The sequence below is a fragment of the Rhinoraja longicauda genome, chromosome 9 (assembly GCF_053455715.1).
Source record: "Rhinoraja longicauda isolate Sanriku21f chromosome 9, sRhiLon1.1, whole genome shotgun sequence".
NCBI lineage: Eukaryota > Metazoa > Chordata > Chondrichthyes > Rajiformes > Arhynchobatidae > Rhinoraja > Rhinoraja longicauda.
The window spans coordinates 40414619-40438416 of NC_135961.1; the positions used below are offsets into that span (position 1 = coordinate 40414619).

Here is a 23798-nt window from a genome sequence, read left to right on the forward strand (position 1 = left end):
AATGACTGGTGCCATCTTGTTCCCAATGTCCATACCTTCGATTCACCATCGGACAAATACCACTAATTTCTCCAACACAAGAAGATGCAAGGTTGTGACCAACAATATCATACTTTAAGGAAGTGCTTTATTGTGATGGTGCGGCCTTCCGACGCCTCTAAAAAGTCCACGTTACACGTATGTGCAGGAAGGAACTGCAGATGCTAGTTTATACCAAAGACACAAAATGCTGGAGCAACTCAGCGGGTCAGGCAGCATCTCTGGAGAAAAGAAGTAGATGACATTTCGGGTTAGAACGTCTGAAGAAGGGTGCCAACCCAAAATGTCATCTATTCCTTTTCTCCAGAGATGCTACCTGATCCACGGAGTTACTGCAGCATTTTGTGTCTATTCACATTACACATATGTTTATTGAAAATAAATAACAGTGCCTTTTTGTCTCCAAAAAAAAAGCACTGCTTTAAGGCATAAGAAAATTTAGACATGTAACTTCAAAAGACAATGCTTCTGAGCGTCTGGTATAAACTTAAGGACTAAAGGAAGAAGAGGCTACCAATTTAAACATCTTTTGGTTTTAAGTGTTAAAAAATGGGTCTGTTTGGATTTATATTTATGATGACATAATTCAATAAATTAAAAAAGAAAATTAGAATAATTTTTTAAAACATTGTTTTGTGCCTTAGAATTCTTTAAGTTCATTTTCTTCCTCTGACGATATTTCTCTCAGGTAAGGCACAGATTTTTGGTCGGGGTAAGGTTGTAATATGCACTTGTACTTTGCCAGATAACATTGTCAGTCGTAAAGATGTAACTGTATTCCAGTCCTCCCTTCCATCACATTCAAACTCCTCCAATGCCTCAACGATTCCCTCCTTTCTGCACTTCAATCTCCAGCCCACAACCCTCCCAGAAGTGTGTAATCCTCCATGTAATCGTGCATCATCCCCTTCACTCCAATACTGCCGTGTGCGTTCAATCCTCAATTCTGAAATTCCCTGAAATTCTGATACCCATCCCCAAAACTATAGAACAGTACAGCACAAGAACAAGCTCTACGACCCACAATGTTCGTGCCAAACATGATTCAGAGTTAAACTAATGTCCTCTGCGTGCATGTGATCCATATCCCACCACTCCCTGCATATATCCATATGCCCATCTAAATGCCTCTTAAACACCACCATCATATCTGCCTCCATCACCACCCTGGCAGCCTGTTCCACACACCCGCCACTGTGTAAAAAAAAACTAGCCCCACACCATATCTCCTTTAAACTTTGCCCCTCTCACCTTAAAGCTATATCTTCTAGTATTTCACATTCCCACTCTTGGAATAAGGTTCAGTCTTTCAACCCTATCTATAACTCTCATCATTTTATATAATTCTATCAGGTCTCCCCTCAACCTCCAACATTCCAGAGGAAACAGTCGAAGTGTGTCCAAGCTTTCTTTATAGATAATATCTTCTCATCCAGGCAGCATTTGGGTAAACCTCCTCTGCACCCTCTCCAAAGCCTCACAACCTTCCTGTAATGGGGCTGCAAGCAGAACTGCAAGCAACTTCAAATGCAGCCGAAGCAAAGTCCTGTACAGCCGCAACTTGACTTCCTAGCTCTTACAGATGAAGGCAAGCATACCATATTCCTTCTTTACCACTCTATTTACCGGTTTTCCCACTTTCAGGGAGCTATGGACTTGGACATATTGGAACACCTTAAATTTTGAGTGACTGCACTGCTGATGTTCCTTGGATGGAAGGAATACACATGTATGCAGCTACAAATTGCCATCTCAATTCTGATACTGGTATATATTTGAGCCCAATGTATCCTGACCCAAAACATACATAGATGTACCACCACAGTATTGGATCAAATGTGATGAAAGATCACTTTGTTTACACAATGGGGAGCCAAGGGCAGCTCTCAGCATTGCCAGGAGCTGCCCATAATTCCCCATTGGCCTTCATCAGTCAGGGCATTGACTATGAGAGCCAGGAAGTCATGATGCAGCAGTGTAGGACTTTGCTTAGGCTGCATTTGGAGTATTGCGTGCAGTTCTGGTCACAACAAAAGCTTTTCACTGTACCTCGGCACATGTAACAAACTAAACTCAAACTTTTACTGGAAGGATGCGAGGCTTTGGAGAGGGTGCAGAGGAGGTTTACCCGAATGCTGCATGGATTGGAGGATAAAAGCTACAAGGAGAGGTTGGACAGACTTCAATTGTTTTCTCTGATACGCCCGAGGTTGCGGGGAGACCTGATAGAGGCGTATTAAATGATGAGAGCCAGAGATAGGGTAGACAGTCAGAACCTTATTCCTAGGATGGAAATGTCAATTACTAGAGGGCATGGCATTAAGGTGAGAGGGGCAAAGTTCAAACGAGATGTACGAGCCAATTTTTTTCTGCTCTATGTTTTGAGTCTGTAGTTCGAGGAGAGGAGAAAACATCAAACAAAATCCAAGCCACCATATTGCTATTAAAACAAGTACCAGGACACTTGACTGGTTTCTAAATACAAGATTCCCAAAAGTAGATGATTTGCTGTGTTAATACTGAATGGGGAAACAAGTTGTGGGTTATTCCAACATTACCAAATTGTGTGTTCTTTATTTACGCCAAAGAAAAAGGAGGATGCAAGGAACATAAAAAAGACACAATGTGCCGGCACTTTGTGTCTTTTATTTCCCCCAAAGTAAAAGGGGTTTTGATAGGATGGGATGATGGAAACTAGGCTGGAGAGAAAATGTTTCAGCTGGATCTAGCAATGTTACATGAAGATGAACAGCTGGTGGATTTGCCATGACTTTGCAGAGAGGTGGTAATGGCCTTACTCTCACCACCCCTATCATGTAAATCTTCCAGCCACCTCCTGAAGAGCTTAAAGGCTCCTGTATACTCCTCTGCGTCACTCGAGCTCTCGTGGTCCTTGCTGTCATTACCTCGGGCAGAATTCCTGTTATAACTGCTGTTGGGAGGCAACCGCGGAGGTGGGGGCCGCGGTGGTACTTGTCCACTCGGCCGTGCGGGGCTATCGAGCGGACACCTCTTGATTGTCCCTTGGTTCTCCTCTTCAGTGTATTTGCTCTCCTGTGGTATGTAGATAGACTTTGGCTGAATAGAAGGAAAGGAAAACATTTGTTTCAGTTAAATTCTTTTATGGTGCCGCCAGGGGAGGGGGGGAGGGGAGGGAGAGGAGGGGAGGGGAGGAGGGAAGGGGAGGAGGGGAGAATGCTGCACCAATGCAGGAGAGGTGTGGGCCCAACGGGTGTACTTGGTCTATTACAACTAAACTGCAACTAAACCAGCATTAACATTGCACAGAGCAAAACAGTCCTTCACAGTCGAAACCGTGGCCAGTGGTTCTTTATTCTCCCATGTAAATACGTACAGTGAAATTCCTTTCTTGCATACAGTTCAGTAAAGTATTGCCATACCGAAGCATAATCTCCGATCAGCATAAAGCGTTTCGAAATAGCCAACTGTGACTACACAGGTGAGTGGCCAGGTTTTGGTGGATTTGCTGGATTCATGTTCTCCAGAGATGTTGCCTGACCCGCTGTGTTACTCCAGCATTTTGTGCCCATCACTGTTTCTTGTTTCACATAGAATGCAAAAGATGACAATAAAAGTCAACTTGAACCTATTATATTTGACGTTGATTATCTCGGGCTTATTGCAAAGGCTTGAGTTCTAGGGAGAGGGTGGATAGTCAACTGTCTCCACTAGCAGCGTGTTCCACACACTCACCACCCTGTTTGTGTAAAGGTTGCCCCTCGGGTTCCTATTAAACGTTTTCCCCCTTTACCTTAAACCTATGTCCTCTGGGTAAAAGACTGTACCTTCACCCTATCTATCCTTCACATGATACAATATACCTCTGTAAGATCATGCCTCGTCCTTCTGCGCACCATGGAATAAAGTCCTAGCCTGCCCAGTCACTCCCTATAGCTCAGGCCCTCGAGTTCTGGCAACATATTCATAAATCTGTCGGAACTGTAGATGCTGATTAATACACATAGGGACATAAAGTGCTAGAGTAACTCAGAAGGTCAGGCAGCATCTCTGAAGAACATGGAAACATTAGAAACGTCACCTATCCATGTTCTCCAGAGATGCTGCCTCACCTGTTGAGTTACCCCACTTTATGTCTCCTCGTAAATCTTCTTTACAAGTGTCTTACAAAGGTCAAGGTTATTACTGATATACCACTAGGGGTCAGCTTTGTCCATTTAATAATTTACATTTAAATTTCCATTAAAATACATAACTATCAGAAATCTACCTTTTCCTTTTGTTACCTTTATCGTACTTTTATGTTCTACACATGCCGCACTGCACGTGCATTTATAATGAGCTGTGCAGAATAAGTGACAACATTCAAATGCATCATTGGACATTAATCAGTGAGTTAATCAAATATTTTGTTTTTAAAGAGCCTCCTTTCGCCCACCTCCCATTCACCTTTTGCAAACCATCTCTGCTACCAATAGTTTTAATTTTTTTATTAATCAAAATAAACTTTATTCAGGATAATAAATATATACAAAACAAGAAATGTGCGAAATTCCTCCGACCTTCTTGTGTTAGCGTTATATTTGGTAGTGTTCCAAAAACCGTAATTATATTCGGCAACCTTGCCACTCATGTGGCCCCTGGGGTGAACTACTTTCCCTTGCTTGAAGGGCATCTCCACCATACACACCCTGCCCCGCAATGTCCAGCAGCAAAAGGAACCTAGGCTGTGGTCCTCTCCCACAGAGCCTTGGCGTTAGCTGCACCGAGCTTCAGTGCGTCCCTCAGCATGTACTCTTATAGTCCGGAGTGGGGCAGTCAGCAACATTCCCTGACAGAGTTTTGCAACAATAACTTCCTTCGCAACTTGGGTTAATAAACCTTCATGTACGACGCTAACAGACAATATCTCAACCATCGCTCGTGGGTCAGGCTCCCTATTGCTCACTAACGCCACACGTGATCCCAGCATTCCCCTTCACTCAACACACGTGATCCCAGCATTCCCCTTCACAGCACACTTGATCCCAGCATTCCCCTTCACTCAGCACGTGATCCCAGCATTCCCCTTCACAGCACACATGATCCCAGCATTCCCCTTCACAGCACACGTGATCCCAGCATTCCCCTTCACAGCACATGTGATCTCAGCATTCCCCTTCACTCAGCACACGTGATCCCGGCATTCCCCTTCATTCCGCTGACCTTTGGTTCAAAATTCACTCTGCCAACAAACACAATTTTTGTTGCTTTTGAAATAACGCCAGTGCTTGCCCCACTGCATGGAAAACAATTTTAGATTCCTCTCCTCACCAGCACCCACTGTATAGAATCACCGTGTGTATTGCTGCTTTCAATTACTCCACACACTCAAACAATTGGAAAATGTGTACAACACAATTTATAATTCTTTATGAAAATAAAATTAAATGTATCTACCAGATCTAATCTATAGCAGCTGTGTTATTTAATAGAGATCTCAGCTTGTTGCAAGTGCAGCTTTCTACCAAGTGTGGTCAAATTTCATTCCTTCCCCCTTCCCTCTCTTTCCTGTACCCTCTCCCTCCCTCATTTCTCCCACTATCCCACCCCATCCTACTTTTCCACCCATATCCCTTCTTCTGGCATTTATATTTCACTCCTCCTCGACTCTCCTTATCTGACACCCTTTTGTCTCCTTTTCACCTCCAGCCTTTGTCACCTATTCCATCCATCTGCCAATCACCCGCTCCACCTGTATCCACCCATCACTTGCCAGGCTTTGTCCTGCCCCCACCTCTTTTCCAGCTTTCTACCCCCTACTCCTTCAGTCTGAAGAAGGGTCCCAACCCGAAAGGTTGCTTGTCCATTCCCTCCACAGATGCTGCCTGACCTGCTGAGTTCCTCCAGCACATTGTTTTAAAGGTAGGTTGTGATGGATGACACACCATATATATATATATATATATCACCAACTTACCTTGGGAGGAAGAGGTGGTGGCACTCTGGGTTTCAATGTTGAACTAGAAATTCAAAACATAAAACAAGTATTTATGCAAACGATACGCAGCACTGTATTCGACATTATCATATCATATATCATATCATATATATACAGCCGGAAACAGGCCTTTTCGGCCCTCCAAGTCCGTGCCGCCCAGCGATCCCCGTACATTAACACTATCCTACACCCACTAGGGACAATTTTTACATTTACCCAGCCAATTAACCTACATACCTGTATGTCTTTGGAGTGTGGGAGGAAACCGAAGATCTCGGAGAAAACCCACGCAGGTCACGGGGAGAACGTACAAACTCCTTACAGTGCAGCACCCGTAGTCAGGATCGAACCTGAGTCTCCGGCGCTGCATTCGCTGTAAAGCAGCAACTCTACCGCTGCGCTACCGTGCATAGATTTTACATGTAAAGTAGCTAAAGTGCAAATGAGCATTCACATTTGTATTAATCTCAACCTCTGGTTCCACCTGATAATGAAATCCACATCACAATGGACAAGTGAAAAACTATTGTTGCAGCACAAAATTGCTCTCGTTCATGCGAGATTTTGTCCTGCACTTGCTTATCTCAAATGAAACACCTGACCCTCAACCACCTAAGCTAAATCTACGAAACCTTTGAATTTTTATTCAGATGCATTTTGCATTTTCTTCCCTATAAAATGACCAAATAGCTGATTTCTTTCCTCCTATAAGCAGAAGCCTAAAAATTATTGTGTCAGTTTTAACAAACCTCCCCTCCCACTCCCCCCTCCTCCTTTGCAATAACAAAATGCATTTTGTCAAGAATCAGTTTTGGAAAAGTGCTTTCATCTTCCTTACAAAAAAAGACACAAAATGCTTGATTAGCTCAGCGGGTCAGGCGGCATCTGTGGAGAACATGGATAGGTGATGTTTCGCGTTGGGACCCTTCTTCAGTTAAAACAACACCGTATCTTTTTTTTAAATTAAATTTGTTCATGGGTGTCGCTGAGTTCCCGTGGTATTTATCTACAGGTTTCTTTCAAATAATGACTCTGTTATTTGTGATAGGAGAATTAGGCATTGCTTTTCCTACTATTCACATGTCCCAAATCCTCTAGCACACACCATGCAGCCCAGCTGCACTGGTATAAAGAAACAAATGTTCCTCGGCTACAACCAAGTGAAGACTGTCTGCTGATTGTCAAATTTGGGGAAAAAATAGGACCCAGATTTAAATTGTAATGAATTATCTGGACAGATATTTGAAGGGTTTAGAGGGACATGGGCCAAATACAGGCAATGGGACTAGCACAGTATGGCAACTTGGTAGGCATGGACATGGTGGGCCGAAGGGCTTGTTCTCCTTATGTTCAATGTAAAGTGATGCCTTCAAATCTGAGAGTTACATCTCTATCAAGCCAATTCATTATTGGGTAGCTTACAACCCAACGGTATGAACACCAAATTCTCCAATTTTAGGTAACACCTCCACCCCATCTTTCCTGTGCCCCACCTATTATACTGATTATCCCGCCCCACCTTTTACCATCACTCTTGCCCCTTTCTACCGATATCCACCTCAATGGGCTTCACATTTCACTCCTCTTCTCCCCGTGTCTGACACACTTTTGTCTCATTTTTCCTCCAGCCTTTGTCCACCCATTTGCAAATTAAAAACCCTCCCCCCCACCTGAATCCATCTATCACTTGTCAGGCTTTGCCCAGGTCCCACATCTTTTCCAGCTCCCCTACCCAGCCCCCCTAACCCCTAACCCTACCCCCCCCCCCCTCCTCCCCCACTCCAATCATTCTGAAGAAGGATCCAGGCCCGAAATGTCACCTGTCCATGTTCTCCAGAGATGTTGCCTGACCCGCTGAGTAACTCCAACACTTTGTATTTTGTTTTGTAAACCAGCATCTGCAGTTCCTGTGTCTAGTTAATTTATCACCCGGTTGTTCGCATAACTGTCACCAGAATGACCTACCTAACAATAAACCATTTATGATCCAAGATAATTTTTAATCAGTGACCAATATGACTTTATTTTCATCAATATCAAAATACTTTGTCAGTTTATTCCCAGATGCTGATTTATGGGCATTTCCTATCCAACTGTCCCAATGCCTGTATTTAACCCATGTCCCTCTAAACCCTTCAAACCCATACATCTGTCCAGATAATTAATTACAATTTAAATCCCTGTCAATATAATTGTGATACTGGCATGCTTGATCATGTTATTCTTGTCTCATTTGCTTTTCTACACACAGCACAAGCATTCTGGAAGTTTTGAAAACTGAATTTACGTTGCATTTTATGGAGGAAGATACTTGTCTGACAAATGTGCTGGAATTCTTTGAAAAAGTAAATAGCACGGCAGACAAATGAGATTCAGTGGATGTTGTTTACCTAGATTTTCAGAAAGCCTTTGATAAGGTGCCACACCTGAGACTGCTAAGATGAAAAGCCCATGGTATCAAAGGGCAGACACCAGCATGGATAGCAGGTTGGCTGGATAGCAGAAGACAAAGAGTGGGAATAAATGGGGCTTTTTTCTGGTTGGCTGCCAGTGACCAGCGGAGTTCTGCAGGGGTCGGTGCTGGGGCTGCTACTATTCACGTTGTATATTAATGATTAGGATTAGGGGATTGAAGGCTGTGTAGCCAGTTTTGCAGATAATATGAAAATAGGTGGAGGGGCAACTAGTGTAGAGAAAGCGGGGACTCTGCAGACAGACTTGGACAGGTTGGGAGAGTTGACGGAGAAGTGGCAAATGGAATATAGTGTAGCTAAAAGTGGAGTCATGCATTTTGATAGTCAGAATAAAGGCGTAGATTATTTTCTAAATGGGGAGAGAATCCCAAAATCGGAGATGCAAAGGGACTTAGGAGTGCTGTTGCAGGATTCCCAAAAAGCTAATTTGCAAGTTGAATTGCCAGTAAAGAAGGCAAGGGCAATGCTAGCATTTATTTCAAGAGGGATAGAATACAAAAACAGGGATATAATGCTGAGGCTCTATAAAGCGCTGGTCAGGCCGCATTTGGAGTATTGTGGGCACCATACCCGAGGAAGGATGTGCTAGCTCTGGAGAGGGTGCAGAGGTTTACAAGAATGATCCCAGGAATAAGTGGGTTAGGATTTGATGAGCTTTTGACAGCACTGGGCCTGTGCTCGCTGGAGTTTAGAAGAATGAGGGGGGAGCTCATTGAAACTTACCGAATAGTGAAAGGCTTTGATCGAGTGGATGTGGAGAGGATGTTTCCTCTAGAACTAGTCATAGCATCAGAATTAAAGGACGTTCCTTTAGGAAGATGAGGAGGAATTTCTTTAGTCAGAGAGTGGTGAATCTGTGGAACTCTTTGCCACAGAAAGCTGTGGAGGCCGTCAATGGATATTTTTAAGGCAGAGACAGATAGATTCTTGATTAGTACAGGTGTCAGCAGTTATGAGGAGAAGGCAGGAGAATGGGGTCAGGAGGGAAAAATAGATCAGCCATGATTGAATGGCAGAGCAGACTTGATGGGCCGAATGGCCTAATTCTGCTCCTATCACATGACCTTGCCAACCAATTAATTCAGTTTTCAAGAGGCTGTTACAGAAACAATGTAAAGCAAACAGCAAAGTACATAAGGCCACCACACCATCAAAATGAAGAAAACACAGCCAAGCAAGGTGGCACTGAACCATTAATCTAACCAGACCATAGGTTCAGCTAGTTTGAATGTTCATTTTCAAATGCCACACAGAACTCAAAAGGGATCACTTCAAATTAGCCTCATACTTCCATTCGAAGCAAAACCCAAGTCAGCTAAACTAGAACAAGAAAAGACTTACTGTTCAGATTCATCATTACCACCTTCATCATCTAAATGTGCCACGTGGCCCCTAAGGAGATGAACAAAGTACTTATGGCTCAATGGATTTCAGTGGAAGCGCTTCAGCTAAAGTAGCAGAATTCTGGCATGCACTCGCTTTAGGGCTTGCTCTATATGCAGTCATCGTTGTATTTTATGTTTTTATTCATCTGACGGTCCAAGAAAGTTAAGACTTTCTACAAAATCAATTTGACAAGTTCTCAAGCAAACAGTTACCTTTAGGTCACGAGATGACATTTTTTAACAAGTGAAGAGGAATTTTCTATTTTAAAAAATGCAATAAAAGAAAAATTACCGCTGATGCAGTTCCTCCTCCACTGACTTGAGAAGACTCCTTTAAATTTTAGAAGAAAGGGTTTATTTTAAACATGACAGCATAAACAGAATAAAAATATGCAGATTTAAGATGAATATGAAGAAAACATAAATCACAGAAATCCACATGCTAAAATTCTACAGAATATGATAGTGTAAATATATTTTGGAAACAAATGATGCTCAATGCTGCTATTTACTGCTATATTGTGTACAGCCCTATTCAGCAAAGATTTGGGGTTTAGGTTTATTATTAACACATATACCGAGGTACAGTGAAAAGATTTGCTTTGCATGCTATCCCAACGGATCAGATATACCACACATAAATACATCAAGTCAAACTCAAACATAATAGGTAGAGCAAAAGGGAAGATATAGGGTGTAGAACATAGTTCTCAACTTTGTAGCACATCACTCATAGAGTTATACAGCACGGAAACAGATCCTTGGGCCCAACTTGCCCATACCGACCAAGCTGCCCCATCTATGCTAGCGCCACCTGCATGTGTTTGGCCCATATCCTTTAAATCTTTAAACGTTTCCTATCCATAAACAAAAGCCAATGTGGTAAAGGGGAATCAGAAAGTACCCTTTCTGATTCACCTGTACCCTATTGAGGACATTGGACTTTGTCTATGGAGCTGATGGGCGACAATGCTGAGAAGTACATATTTCAATCTGTAGCTTCCCCTCTGCTCTACCAATTGACTTTGAGTTTGACTTAGACAAAGAACAGATCTTAAACAGTGCTAACAATAACTATTTTACCTAGCCAATCAAAGAAATGCAATTTGTCAGTGCAGTCCAGGTTTGAATATTCAATAAAGAAGCAGAATTTTATCAGAATGCTGCCTGGATCAGAGAGTATTAGCTATTAGGAGAGGATTGTTTTATCTGGAGTGTTGGAGACTAAGAAGAGACCTGATAGAAGTATGTAAAATAATGAGAGGCATAGATAGTCAGAATCTTCTTCACTGGGTGGAAAGCATCATAACTGCCTCCACCACCACGCCTGGCAGCACGTTCCAGGCACACACCACCCTCTGTGTAAAAAATCTTGCCCCCCACATATCCTTTAAACTTAGCCCCTCACACCTTCCCTCCAGCCTTTTCCAACCTGGCCTGGGAAATAGGTTCTGACTGATTACCCATCTATGCTTCTCATAATTTTGTACACTTCCATGGACATGATTAATCCCTTGGCAACATTTTACAGGCTGAGAATTTCTTTTTTGAGATATTTTTAAAGTCATAGTCATACAGCAGGGAAACGGGTCCTTTGGCCTAACTTGCCCACACCAACCAAGATCCCCCATCCACACGTCCCACCTTTCCTCATTCCCCCCATATCTTTCTAAACCTTTCCTTGACTCTGCATTAAAGTTTGACAAACAAATCAACGCTGTGGTAAAAGCCAGCTTCTTCCAGCTTTGTACCATAACTAAAATCAAACCATTCCTCCAATTTGACGATATTGAAAAAATCATCCACATTCATTTCCTCCCGCCTAGACTACTGCAACTCCCTATACACTGGGATCAGCCAATCATCCCTGTCCCGCCTGCAATTGGTCTAAAACGCCGCAGCGAGACTCCTGACGGGTACCCGTAAAAGGAACCACATCACCCCGATTCTGGCCTCTCTCCACTGGCTCCCAGTATGGTACAGAATCAACTTCAAGCTCCTCCTATTCACATACGGGCTTGTCCCCCCCACCCCCACCCTATATAAAAAATCTTCTAACCCACCACTCTATCTCCAGGTCCCTCAGGTCGGCCGACTTGGTCACTATCCCGCGGCCTAGACTTAAGCTCAGGGGTGACCGTGCTTTTGCGGTTGCAGCTCCTAGACTGTGGAACAGCATCCCTCTCCCCAACAGAACTGCCCCCTCCATCGACTCCTTTAAGTCCAGGCTCAAAACCTATTTCTACTCCCTAGCGTTTGAGGCCCTCTGAGGGCGCGCTGTGAACTGTTTATGTATGTGCTGTTATGTCTGTGTGCCATTGTGTGTTCGTTCTTAGTATCTGAACTGATGTACAGCACTTTGGTCAACGTGGGTTGTTTTTAAATGTGCTATACAAATAACATTGACTTGACTATCTATGTGCCTGTCCAAATGTCTTTGAAATGCTATTGGAGTACCTGGCTCAACTATCCGCTGGAAGTTCGTTCCATAAAACCACCACCCTCTGTGTCAAAAAATTGGCCCTCACGTTCCTATTAAACCTTTCCCTCTCACCTTAAACCTGTCCTCAGATCCTTTTACACAGGGTAGGGGAATCAAGAACCAATGCATTCACCCTATCTATTCCTCTGCTGATCATAATACACCTCCATAAGATCACAAGTTTAGAGGTACAGAATGGAAACAGGCCCTTCTGCCCACCGTAGCCATGTCAACCATTGATCACCTATTCACACTTATTCTATGTTATCCCACTTTCTCATCCACTCCCGAAAAACAAAGGGAATTTTACAGAGACCAATTTACCTACAAACCCACATGCCTTTGGGATTTGGGAAGAAACCAGAGGACCCGGAGGAAACCCATGTGGTCACAGGGAGAACGTGAAAATCCACACAGACAGCAGCCGAGGTTAGGATCGAACCTGGGTCTCTGATGCTGTGAGCCAATGTCTGTACCAGCTACGCAGTGGCGTAGTATAACTAAAGAACTTCAGTTCGCGGGAACTGCTCTGAGCGTGTGGGTTGACCGGACTTTGGAAATGACGCCAAAACATGGCGGCGCCTGCATGCGTAATATATGCAAAAACAAATTTCACTGTGCAGTTGCATATGTGACAAATAAAGCACCATTGAACCACTGTACAATATCCATTTTTATAATTAATCTGGCATAACAATTCCAGTGCAAAAACTGAAAAGTAGAAGCGACTGTATATTGCTTACTTATTTCCACTAAAGAAATAACTGCCTTGGGGTCCTTGACCATATTCTAGCTGTAGATCCTGCAGTTAAAAGAAAACAGGTCAGGTAACCATGATTTACATCCATATTAATTACATAAATACAAAGCAGCCTGATACAGTTTTAACAAAGACAAAAATTAATGGATAAATGATTCTGTGTTAGACAAGAGAGAGTTGCGAAAAGATTGGTGAAGCAAAGAAACCAAATTACAAACTTTGAAGTTAGTGGAACAATTGATTGGCAAATATACTGCGTTTGACTGGTTCACTGTTCATGTACAATGGCTAAGACTAGAAATATTGGTCTAGTGATTCACAAGAAAAATAATCAACTACACAAGAGAAATTTAACAATGAGTAGGGCAACTGATTGAGTGGACGCACCATCCATTAACAAGATGCCCAATTCTCATCGATGAGAACAACTTTTGCTATCAGCAAGATTCCAGCCTTCACCAGCAGAATGATGCCCACTGCCTGCATCCTACAGAATATGGCTCATTTAGAGATCAAGGAGGCTGCTTGCAGCATCTTGCTTCTTCCCCTCCATTAACAGGCTTCTGAACAGTCCTTCCATAAGCTAGGGTACTGTCCGATTCACCTCTGTCCATTGTGGACATTGAACTTTGTCCATGAAACCGATGTGCTGCAATGTTGAGAACTATATTCTGCACTCCGTATGTTCCCCTTTGCTCTACCTATTATACTGAGTTGGAACTAATTGTATTTGTGTATGGTATTATCTGGTCTGAAAGGATAGCATGCAAAACAAAGCTATTCACTGCATCTCAGTGCACATGACAATAATAAAGCTGAACTTTACAGTGGCGACAGACACAAAAAGCTGGAGTAACTCAGAGGGACAGGCAGCATCTCTGGAGAGAAGGAATGGGTGACGTTTCGGGTCGAGTCCCTTCTTCCGAGGTGATTCAGAAGGCGGTGGTTCCATTTGCATTCCATAGCTTCCACCTGAACCTATTGGCCCAGTGCAGCTCTGAGAGAAGGATACCATGTCAAATGAGGTAATAAAACTAAGTGGACCTTCAAAAACCCATAGCATGACTTACAAGTTGTACAAACGTTAGGGAGGCAGCATTTCGTGTCTTGCATTCAGTTTCCTGCTACAGGAAGGATGTCATTAAGCTGGAGCAAGTGCAGAAAAGACAAGTGCAGAAAAGAGTTGCCAGGATTCGAGGGCCTGAGCTTTAGGTAGAGGTTGGGCAAGCTACAGCTTTATTTCTTGGAGCACAGGAGGTGGAGGTGTGATCTTATAGAGATATATAAAATCACAAAGGTATAGCTCGGGTCTTTTACGCAGCGCAGGTGAATCAAGAACTGGAGGGCAAAGGTTTAAGGTGAGAGGGGAAGGAGTAGGAGTAGGAGTAGGAGCCCGAGGACAGCATTTTCATACAGTGTGGTGGGTTTATGGAATGAGCTGTCATTGAAGGAAGTTGGGGCAGGTACAATAACGGCATTTAAAAGACTCTTGGACGGGTACATGGATAGGGAAGGTTTAGAGGGATATAAGCCAAACGTGGAACTAGTGTAGATGGGCATCTTAGTTGCAAGTGGACGAGTTGGGCTGAAGGGAGCACCTGGAGGAAACTCATGCAGCCACAAGGAGAAGGTGCAAACACTGCACAGACAGCACTCGAGGTTAGGATTGAACCTGGGTTTCTGGTGCTGCATCACCCTGAATCCCCGGGCGTTCTTATAGAGATTTATAAATTTTGATGGACATAGATAAGGTAGATAGTCACAGTAGCTTTGAGAGGACAGGGGAGTTTAATTGGGAAATATTAAAAAGGAGATCTGAGGGGCAAATTTCTCACAAATTGGGTGGTGGGCATATGGAGTGGCTGCCAAAGAAAGTGGCAGAGCCAGATACAAATATAATATTTTAAAACATTTGGACAGGTGCATGGATAGGAAGGGTTTAGGGGGATATTGGCCAAATGCAGAAAATGGGGCTAGCTCGGGCGGCATAGACAAGTTGGACCAAAGGACCTGTTTCCGTGCTGTATAACTCTGAATCTAAAAAGGATTTTTCCCCAAACATCAGTGTGAAGATTAACAGCAATACACTTGACTAGAGTAACATGAATTCTGTAGCTGTAAAAGGAACCATTGAGTGTTTGCTGTCTTCCCTTTAAATAAAGCATTACTGAACCATGACATGACATCAGAAAAAGAATAAGAACAATGGGTCAAATGAAACTTGCGGTTTCTAGAAGGCAGTGGTTGGACAACATCTCTTTTCAACACGATTTAGCTCCTTTGGAGATACTACTTGCATTTTATTTTGCTTTATACCCTGCTAATTTAGTATTTAGGTGGCTAACAGGGAAGATTAAATGTTTAAAAATGTTTAACTTTTCCTTTGAACTGCAATTAAATTATCATAAATTATCAATGGCCAGTCTATCACAGGTACTGACCTCCCCACCTTTGAAGGGATCTACAGGAGGCACTGCCTCAAAAAGACAGCTAATAAAGACCCACGCCACCCTGGCCATGCTCTCTTCTCGCTACTACAATCAGGAAGAAGATACAGAAGCCTGAAAACTGTGACCTCCAGGTTCAAGAACAGAGTCTTCATAGCAACCATTGCACTGCACAACACTGTCCTCAAATATGAACTTTTTGGTTACACCAGGGACTTTGAGTTTTGCACTATTATTGGGGTTTTTCATTTATTGAATGTTTATTTCATATTGTCTATGTGTATTGTTTTTACAGGCCTGTTATGCTGCTTCCGTTGTCGGCACATATGACAATTAAACACTCTTGACCTTTTGGTTATTTTTTTCAAACTGAATGTAGATATATATTGCCGAAGCTTCATCCAAATTATTTATTCACATATTAACAAGCCTCTGACGTCGGGGTCTGAAGTCTGAAGAAGGGTCCTAACCCCTGTCCATTCCCTCCCTAGATGAAGCCTGACCCATTGAGTTCCTCCACCACTTTGTATTTTGTTTTTTTTCCTATTAATAAACCAACACCTTTTCAGGGGAAAACAATATTTTGTCTAAAACGTAGGTTTTTTAAACAACCGAGAATGAATGGTTCATTAAAAGATCTGCCTCTCAAGGAATACCTCAAATATATGGGCAACACAGTGGCATAGGACAGCTGCTCTCACATCTCCAACAACCTGGGTTCAATCCTGACCTTGGGTGTTGCCTATGTGGAGTTTGCATGTTCTCCCTGTGAACATCCGGGTTTCCCCACACATGCTCTGGATCCCTCAAACATCCCATGTGCGGGTTGGTGTTAGTCAGCCAACGTAATCAAAGACCTTTCTCACCCTGGTCATTCCGTCTCCCCACTCCTGTCGGACAGAAGGTACAGAAGCTTGAAAGCGCATATCACCAAATACAGGATCAGCTTCTTCCCCTGTTATCAGGCTTCTGCATGTTCCTCCAATAAACAAGGAAGGTCCCGATTCCACAACCTCTCTCATTGTGGACATAGAGCCTTTTCTCTGGAACTGTTACTCTACAATGCTGAGAACTATATTCTGCACTGCTATTTTTCTTTTTGCTCTAGCTATTGTACTTGAGTTTAGGTTGATTGTATTATCTGATCTGTTTGGATAGCATGCAAAACAAAGCTTTTTACTATACCTCGGTATATGTGACAATAATGAACCTAAACCTAGTTGGCCACTGTGAATTGGTTACTGTGTGTTAGTGGATGATAGGAGCAACATGGTGCAGTGGATGGGCTTTAGAGAGGGGGTGCATTGCAGAGCAATGTGGGGGAATCTGATTGATGGCATTGCACTGTGAGCTGGTATAAACTCAATGCTTCTCACAACACAAGGGACCACATGGAATGTCATAAATTCCTAATCAGTCACAGTCATACAGCACAGAAACAGGCCCTTCGGCCCAACCTGCCCATGCCGACCAAGATACTCCATCTACACTAGTCCTACCTGCCCTTCTTTGGCCCATATTCCTCTAAACCTTTCCCATCAGTGTTGGATGAATTGGATGCATGAAATTTAGCACAGCGAGTCGAGTCTAAAATGTTGACTCTTACGAACAACCTAGAAGAGTACAGCTCAGGAACAGACCCTCTGGCCCACAATGTCCATACTGAACATGATGCCAAGATGTCTGAAGAAGGGTCTCGGCCCGAAACTTCACCCATTCCTTCTCTCCAGAGATGCTGCCTGTCGCCGCTGAGTTACTCAAAAATTTTGTGTTTACCTTCGATTTAAACCAGCATCTGCAGTTCTTTCCTACACATGATGCCAATCAAACTACTCTACTCTCCACATGATCCATTTCCCTCCATCCCCTTGTGTATATGAAACGTCAAAATTCCCACTCTACCACAACTAATGTTCAATAAGTCTAACCAAATGTCCAATGCTGTGGCATTATGTTCTATCCAAGTTCAGGTTAGACAACAAAATTGTTCTTAAGACATTTAATTGTTGACAAAGTAATTCAAATCAATATAAACACTCCACTGAACTTTTACCAAACCGAGAATCACAGTATGAATGCTAGAAATCTTACTACATTAATTTGCCAGCACCAAATGGTCACTAAAGGTGCACTGAGGAATACAAAGTGAAGGCTCTAATTTATACTGTGCGCTGCATATATATCACCCTCCTTGAAATGGATACAAATACACCTCAGCTTCATCTGCAGTGAATGGCCACAATCAACCCAAAACATCGCATATCCTTGTCCTCCAGAGATGCTGCCAAAACCGCTGAGTTACTCCAGCACTCTGTGTTCTAGGCATTTGCTTTGTTGTGTATTTATATGGACATAGAATTTAGAACATGGAATAGTATAGCACAAGAACAGGCCTTCCGTCCCACAATGTCTGTGTCGAACATGATGCCAATACCAACTCTTATCTGCCTGCACATAACCCAGGATATTATTAAGATGTAGAGAGTACAGAGATTTACGAGGACGTTGCTAGGACTTGAGGAGATAGCACTAGGAAGAGGTTGAACAGCTAGGACTTTATTCCTTGGATTGCAGGTTATCTCATACAGGTGTACCAGACCATTGAAGGGAATAGATAGGGTGAATGCACAATGTCATTTACCCACAGTAGGGGAATCAAAGACAAGGGGACATATGTTTAAGGTGAAAGGGGAAAGATTTAATACGAACCAGAGGGGCATCTTTTTCAGGACGATGGGTATATGGAACGAGCTGCATGAGGACGTAGTTGAGGCAGATACTATAACAGCTTTTAAAAAACACTTGGACAGATACAAGGATAGGAAAGGTTTAGAGGGATATTGGCAAATAGGACTAGTGTAGATGGGGCATCGTGATTGGCATGGGCGAGTTGGGCCTAAGGGCCTGTTTATGTGCTGTATGACTCTATGTTTCTAACTGGTTGATTATTTAAAATGCCCATTATCAACTATGAAGTTGGACACCCATGTCACAAAGATCTCTTTGCTCCTCGTCACTCCCCTAATTATAGACAAAGTTTGAAACATTGCTGTTTTGCTATTGAATACACACCAGTAAGGTGCATCACGTTTTAACATATTTCAGAAGTTTAGAAGGGCGTTGGCTTTGTGTGATTGCAGCGGCAGTGCTGCCCAAAGTGTTGCTCAAACAAACTCCATCTCTTTCCCAAACACCCAACACATTCCACTCAGTGACAAACTGTCTACAAACTGATGCTTTATTCAGCAGTTCTGCCCATCGGCAGTCAAACAACAATAATGATATCTGGGAGGCGTTAAATAGAGTAGAAACCTTGAATGCAGAAACAAGCTGGATTCTCCCAAATTTCTTACAACTAATAAAATTTATTAAAAAAGTGGTTTTATTAATTATAAAATTTATTAAATCACATGGTCTGTAAAATCTTTGCCGCAAGAAAATTAATGAAGTGACAATGTCTGTCATGAACATTCCAGTAACTGACCTATTTACCTCATTGAACAGAACCTCACCTTGCATTTTCAATCCCCTCCACCCCCATGGCCCTTCCTTTCTGTGTACCACCCTCCACCCCTGCAAGACCACTGTGCTCTTCCAATTCAGATCTCATGTGCGTTTTTGATTTTAATCGCTCAACCACAGCCATCTGTTTTACTACATCAGTGACATGTTTTATCTCAGCTGCTCTAACATTTCATTATATACCAGTCTAATCTTTACCCCATAATGCTGTGGGCCATTGAGGGGACTGTTATGTATTAACCCAGGGAAGGGATTATACCACTAAATTAGAGACACTACATGAAGGACAGCTGTTACTTCCAAGTGCATCAATATAATGGGTTTTTTTAAACAATTTTTTTAAAATTCACAAGCCAATAAGAATGATTTTCTAAATGGACATAATTCATCTGCTGGTTTCAAATCTAAATGGATAGGTCGCCCCTGCTGAATAAAACATCAAAACTATACCACAAAGAGGAGATTACCATCGTAACATTATGAGAGCGTTGAAATCAAATCATAAATAAAAAATGGTAATGCAAGTATATGGATGTTCCCAAATATAAATTCTAAACATCAGTTTGTGAAGGTTCCAACAGCATTCAATGATAATTAAGAATTGCAGGATAGCAACTGAATAGTTTTGCCTTGCATGACCTATGGAGAACCTCAAAAGATGGGGTTCAAGAGAGAATGATTGACAGGAAACAGACACCTGAAAATGACAGACAGCAATTTGAAAAATACCAGATTAGATCTTGCTGTGTAGTAGATCTCTTCTGAAATGTCGAAAAAATCATCACAGTTGGGCTGTTCAGCAAAGACCAAAAAATCTGTTACTTAAATCAAACCCAAGAAACAACAAAGGGGAAACCATTTGTATTGATTTCCCTTGATTATAACCACCCAACATTGATATTAAGAACTAAACACTTGCATAATTTAGAAACACAAGCAGCTGCAGATCCTGGTTTATAAAAAAAGACACAAAGTGCAGGAGTAACAGCAGGTCAGGCAATATCTGTGGAAAACATAGATAGGTGCCGTTATAGATCGGGACCTTTTTTCAGACAGTGATAGGTGACATTTCGCATCGGGATGGACAGTTATTTCATTGATCCGTTTTGGGACAAATGACAATAAAACATTCTTGACGTGAAACATCACCTGTTCATGTTCTCTGATTCAATAAGTTACTCCAGCACCTTGTGTCTTTTCTTACATAATTTATATTTGAGGGATAAACATGTATATTTCCAATTCAAGTCATATTTAGTTCCAGGTTTGCAGAAGTGATGCAAGATATTTTGAGGATGACTAGTCTGTATGAATTACAACGTATTTCCTGATTTGCAATCACAATTCAGGAAAGGTACATGCTGGAAGATTTACATATAATAATAGAATCATTCATTAGATTGAATCTTAAAATTAAAGCTGTAAAACCACCTAAGTGTCAAATTCAAATTGAGTGCAACATTGGGGCATTCAGAAAATATCAACCCATCTGCCACTCAAACCCCCCTGTATCCACCTATCGCTTACCATGTAGACACAAGGAACTGCTGGTGTAGGTTTACAAAAAAGGCACAAAGTGCTGGAGTAACTCAATGGGTCAGGCAGCATTTCTGGAGAACACAGATAGGTGACGTTTTGGGTCGGGATCCTGCGTTAGACTTGCCAGGCTTTGTCCCGCCACCACCTCTCTTCCAGCTTTATTCACACACCCCTCCTCGCCCCACCACAACTACAATCAATAGGCAATAGACAATAGGTGCAGGAGGAGGCCATTCGGCCCTTCGAGCCAGCACCGCCATTCAATGTGATCATGGCTGATCATTCTCAATCAGTACCCCTTTCCTGCCTTCTCCCCATACCCCCTGACTCCGCTATCCTTAAGAGCTCTATCTAGCTCTCTCTTGAATGCATTCAGAGAATTGGCCTCCACTACCTTCTGAGGGGGAGAATTCCACAGATTCACAACTCTCTGACTGAAAAAGTTTTTCCTCATCTCAGTTCTAAATGGCCTACCCTTGTTCTGGACTCCCCCAATACTGGGAACATGTTTCCTGCCTCTAACGTGTCCAACCCCTTAATAATCTTATACGTTTCGATAAGATCGCCTCTCATCCTTCTAAATTCCAGTGTATACAAGCCTAGTCGCTCCAGTCTTTCAACATATGATAGTCCTGCCATTCCGGGAATTAACCTACTAAACCTATGCTGCACGCCCTCAATAGCAAGAATATCCTTCCTCAAATTTGGAGACCAAAACTGCACACAGTACTCCAGGTGTGGTCTCACTAGGGCCCTGTACAACTGCAGAAGGACCTCTTTGCTCCTATACTCAACTCCTCTTGTTATGAAGGCCAACATTCCATTGGCTTTCTTCACTGCCTGCTGTACCTGCATGCTTTCAGTGACTGATGCACTAGGACACCCAGATCTCGTTGTACATCCCCTGTTCCTAACTTGTATGAAGGAGGGTCCCAACCCAAAACGTTACAGATCATGTTCTCCAGAGATACTGCCTGACCTGCGGAGTTACTCCAGCACTTTGTGTCTTTTCAGAAAATGTGATCTTTTATTTCCAACGCAACCAGCTATTAATCCTTCATAAACTTCAGAAAACCCAGAGCTGTTTTCATCAGTTAAGATGACCATTAAAAGCATTCAAGTCACACCACCATTGTGAATATGTGGAGGTGCAAAATTCTTCTATCTAGTTGCTTAAAACTGTCCAAGGCTGAGTGCTGTACTTACAAGTTCATGATGGGGCTCAGTTTCTTTTCTCATTGGTGGATCAAATTTTATTTGTCCGACTGTAAAACAATTCAAAGTAAGGCGATCATTCATTGCACAAGCGTTAAAGGGCAATTCAATGCACAGATCGAAGATGTACGAGAATACAAGGGGGTGGGGAAGGGGAGGAAAGCAGTTCAGAGAGAACGGGGAAGGCGGAGAAGATAAGAGTCAAGTGGTGGGGGGGGGGGGGGGGGGTGGCTGAATTTTTAAAACTTCCAATAAAAAGTGTAGAGAATACATCTGAAACCTCTGATGGGAGATTTAGAACTTACAGTTAATCTCAGAGCGCGTTCTCTCTTCCCGCACATTTCTGCTCGTGGACTGAATCCGATGAGGAACCGATATTGGAGGCTACAGAGAAAAGGAGCACAGAGTTACAGCTCTTCTTGTAGCTGTACCCAAACTATCCTGCAAAATCTTTTCCACTGAAAAACATGAACTGGAATTTTTCAGCCTCTGCACAGTGGGATTTTATCAGGCCAAACCTAAATAGTTCCATTGAATTCTGTTTTCCAAAAACCATGCTGTTAGTTATTGCATAAATCATAACATGCATAGAATGCAGATTCCCAACATTGGGTCATGTTGATAATATGTATTTAATTTCTCTGTATTAAATTCCATCAACCATTCCTCAACCCACCTGGCCAATCTGATATCTGACTACTGTGTTTATAGACCTGTTATGCTGCAGTAAGAATGAATTTAATTATTCAGTTTTCTAAACTATGACAATTAAACATTCCTGATTCATAAAACATCGAGCAGATAACAAAATTGGCAAGAAAAAAGAGTTAAAAGGATAAAAGCAAGAAGGATCTTGACCCAAAATGTCCCATTCCTTCCCTCCAGAGATGCTGCTTGGCTTGCTGAGTTACTCCAGCTTTTGGTGTCTATCTACAAATAAAAGGCACCATTGCTAACAGTAAGGAAGCAGGTTTCTTGAATGGGATCCTTCCCCTTCGATTAATTTTGACCATTAAAATACAATTTTTTAATCAAAACAAAAAAATAGCCTGTTTTAATATTTTAGTGCTCCCAGTCTTGTGCTAATGTACTGGGGGCAACACCATACATGTCCCACAAATATTCCATTATGATTTTAATTCAATATAACTCTACATAACAGTGCAAACACTTTGATCCAATTGCACTCAAACTTTTCCAGATTGCTGGCATCTGCAGGATTTTGGGGGAATTTCAGCTTTTTGAACAGTTTTTCATCAAAAGAACAGAGCGTCAAACAATTTCGAGCAATAAGTAACCACCAAGTCACAGAACACTTCTCTCAAAATACAGGCAGCAAACAATGATAATGCATCTTTAGAATCATCCGTCAAGGATGGTGCTTTCTACACCACATTAAAACACAAATTTTTCACCGCTGGATATGCCTGCACAAATACATATTAGATCAATCCAGTATTTCCATACTGAAGGAAGGAATGTCAAATGTGCAAGCAGCATAGTGATAGAAAAACACTCACATTATGTATAAATCACATACATTAGCAATGGACTTTAAACTTCATCTTAGAGAATAATTCCCCATGGAAATTAATAAGGAATGCAAAAAAAAATGTTAACATACAACATAAACTGCATTAATGAGCAGAGGCAAATTTAATACATGAGAGCGGCTGTACAAGCTGTAAAATAAATACTCGGAGCAAAGAATTAGATTGAGCTTTGCTTCATTGAGCAAATGTCTGAATGACTGCTGTGCATTCATCACGATTAATGCAAGTAAATCTGGATGACATTATTCACGACGTTTATTTTGCATAGTATTCAATTGATTCCAGCCTACTTCTCTGCTATTTTTGAGAGGAACCTACTGCAGAATCAGCAGCATGCAAAATATAACACAGCGATATATTTTTTAATTCTTTAAATATTTTAGTATATTATTATGTTGGAGTCTGTGGAAGGGTCTCAACCTG

General features: G+C 42.2%; 1 protein-coding gene across 8 annotated transcripts in view; it reads right to left on the reverse strand.

The window, feature by feature from the left end:
* Positions 1-23798, reverse strand: part of LOC144596649 (mitogen-activated protein kinase kinase kinase kinase 3-like) — a 145857-nt gene that overhangs the window by 29635 nt on the left and 92424 nt on the right. For 2 of the 8 annotated variants that reach the window (XM_078405253.1, XM_078405251.1), the window contains exons 13-20: positions 22128-22206; positions 21814-21872; positions 19798-19860; positions 13083-13141; positions 10150-10188; positions 9814-9864; positions 5978-6020; positions 2838-3117 (exon numbers count right to left, since the gene is read on the reverse strand). In XM_078405253.1, the coding sequence (XP_078261379.1) occupies positions 2838-3117; positions 5978-6020; positions 9814-9864; positions 10150-10188; positions 13083-13141; positions 19798-19860; positions 21814-21872; positions 22128-22206 (673 nt within the window). The remainder of the gene's footprint in view (positions 1-2837; positions 3118-5977; positions 6021-9813; positions 9865-10149; positions 10189-13082; positions 13142-19797; positions 19861-21813; positions 21873-22127; positions 22207-23798) is intronic. The other 6 variants (XM_078405256.1, XM_078405252.1, XM_078405258.1 and 3 more) reach the window with 6 other exon arrangements.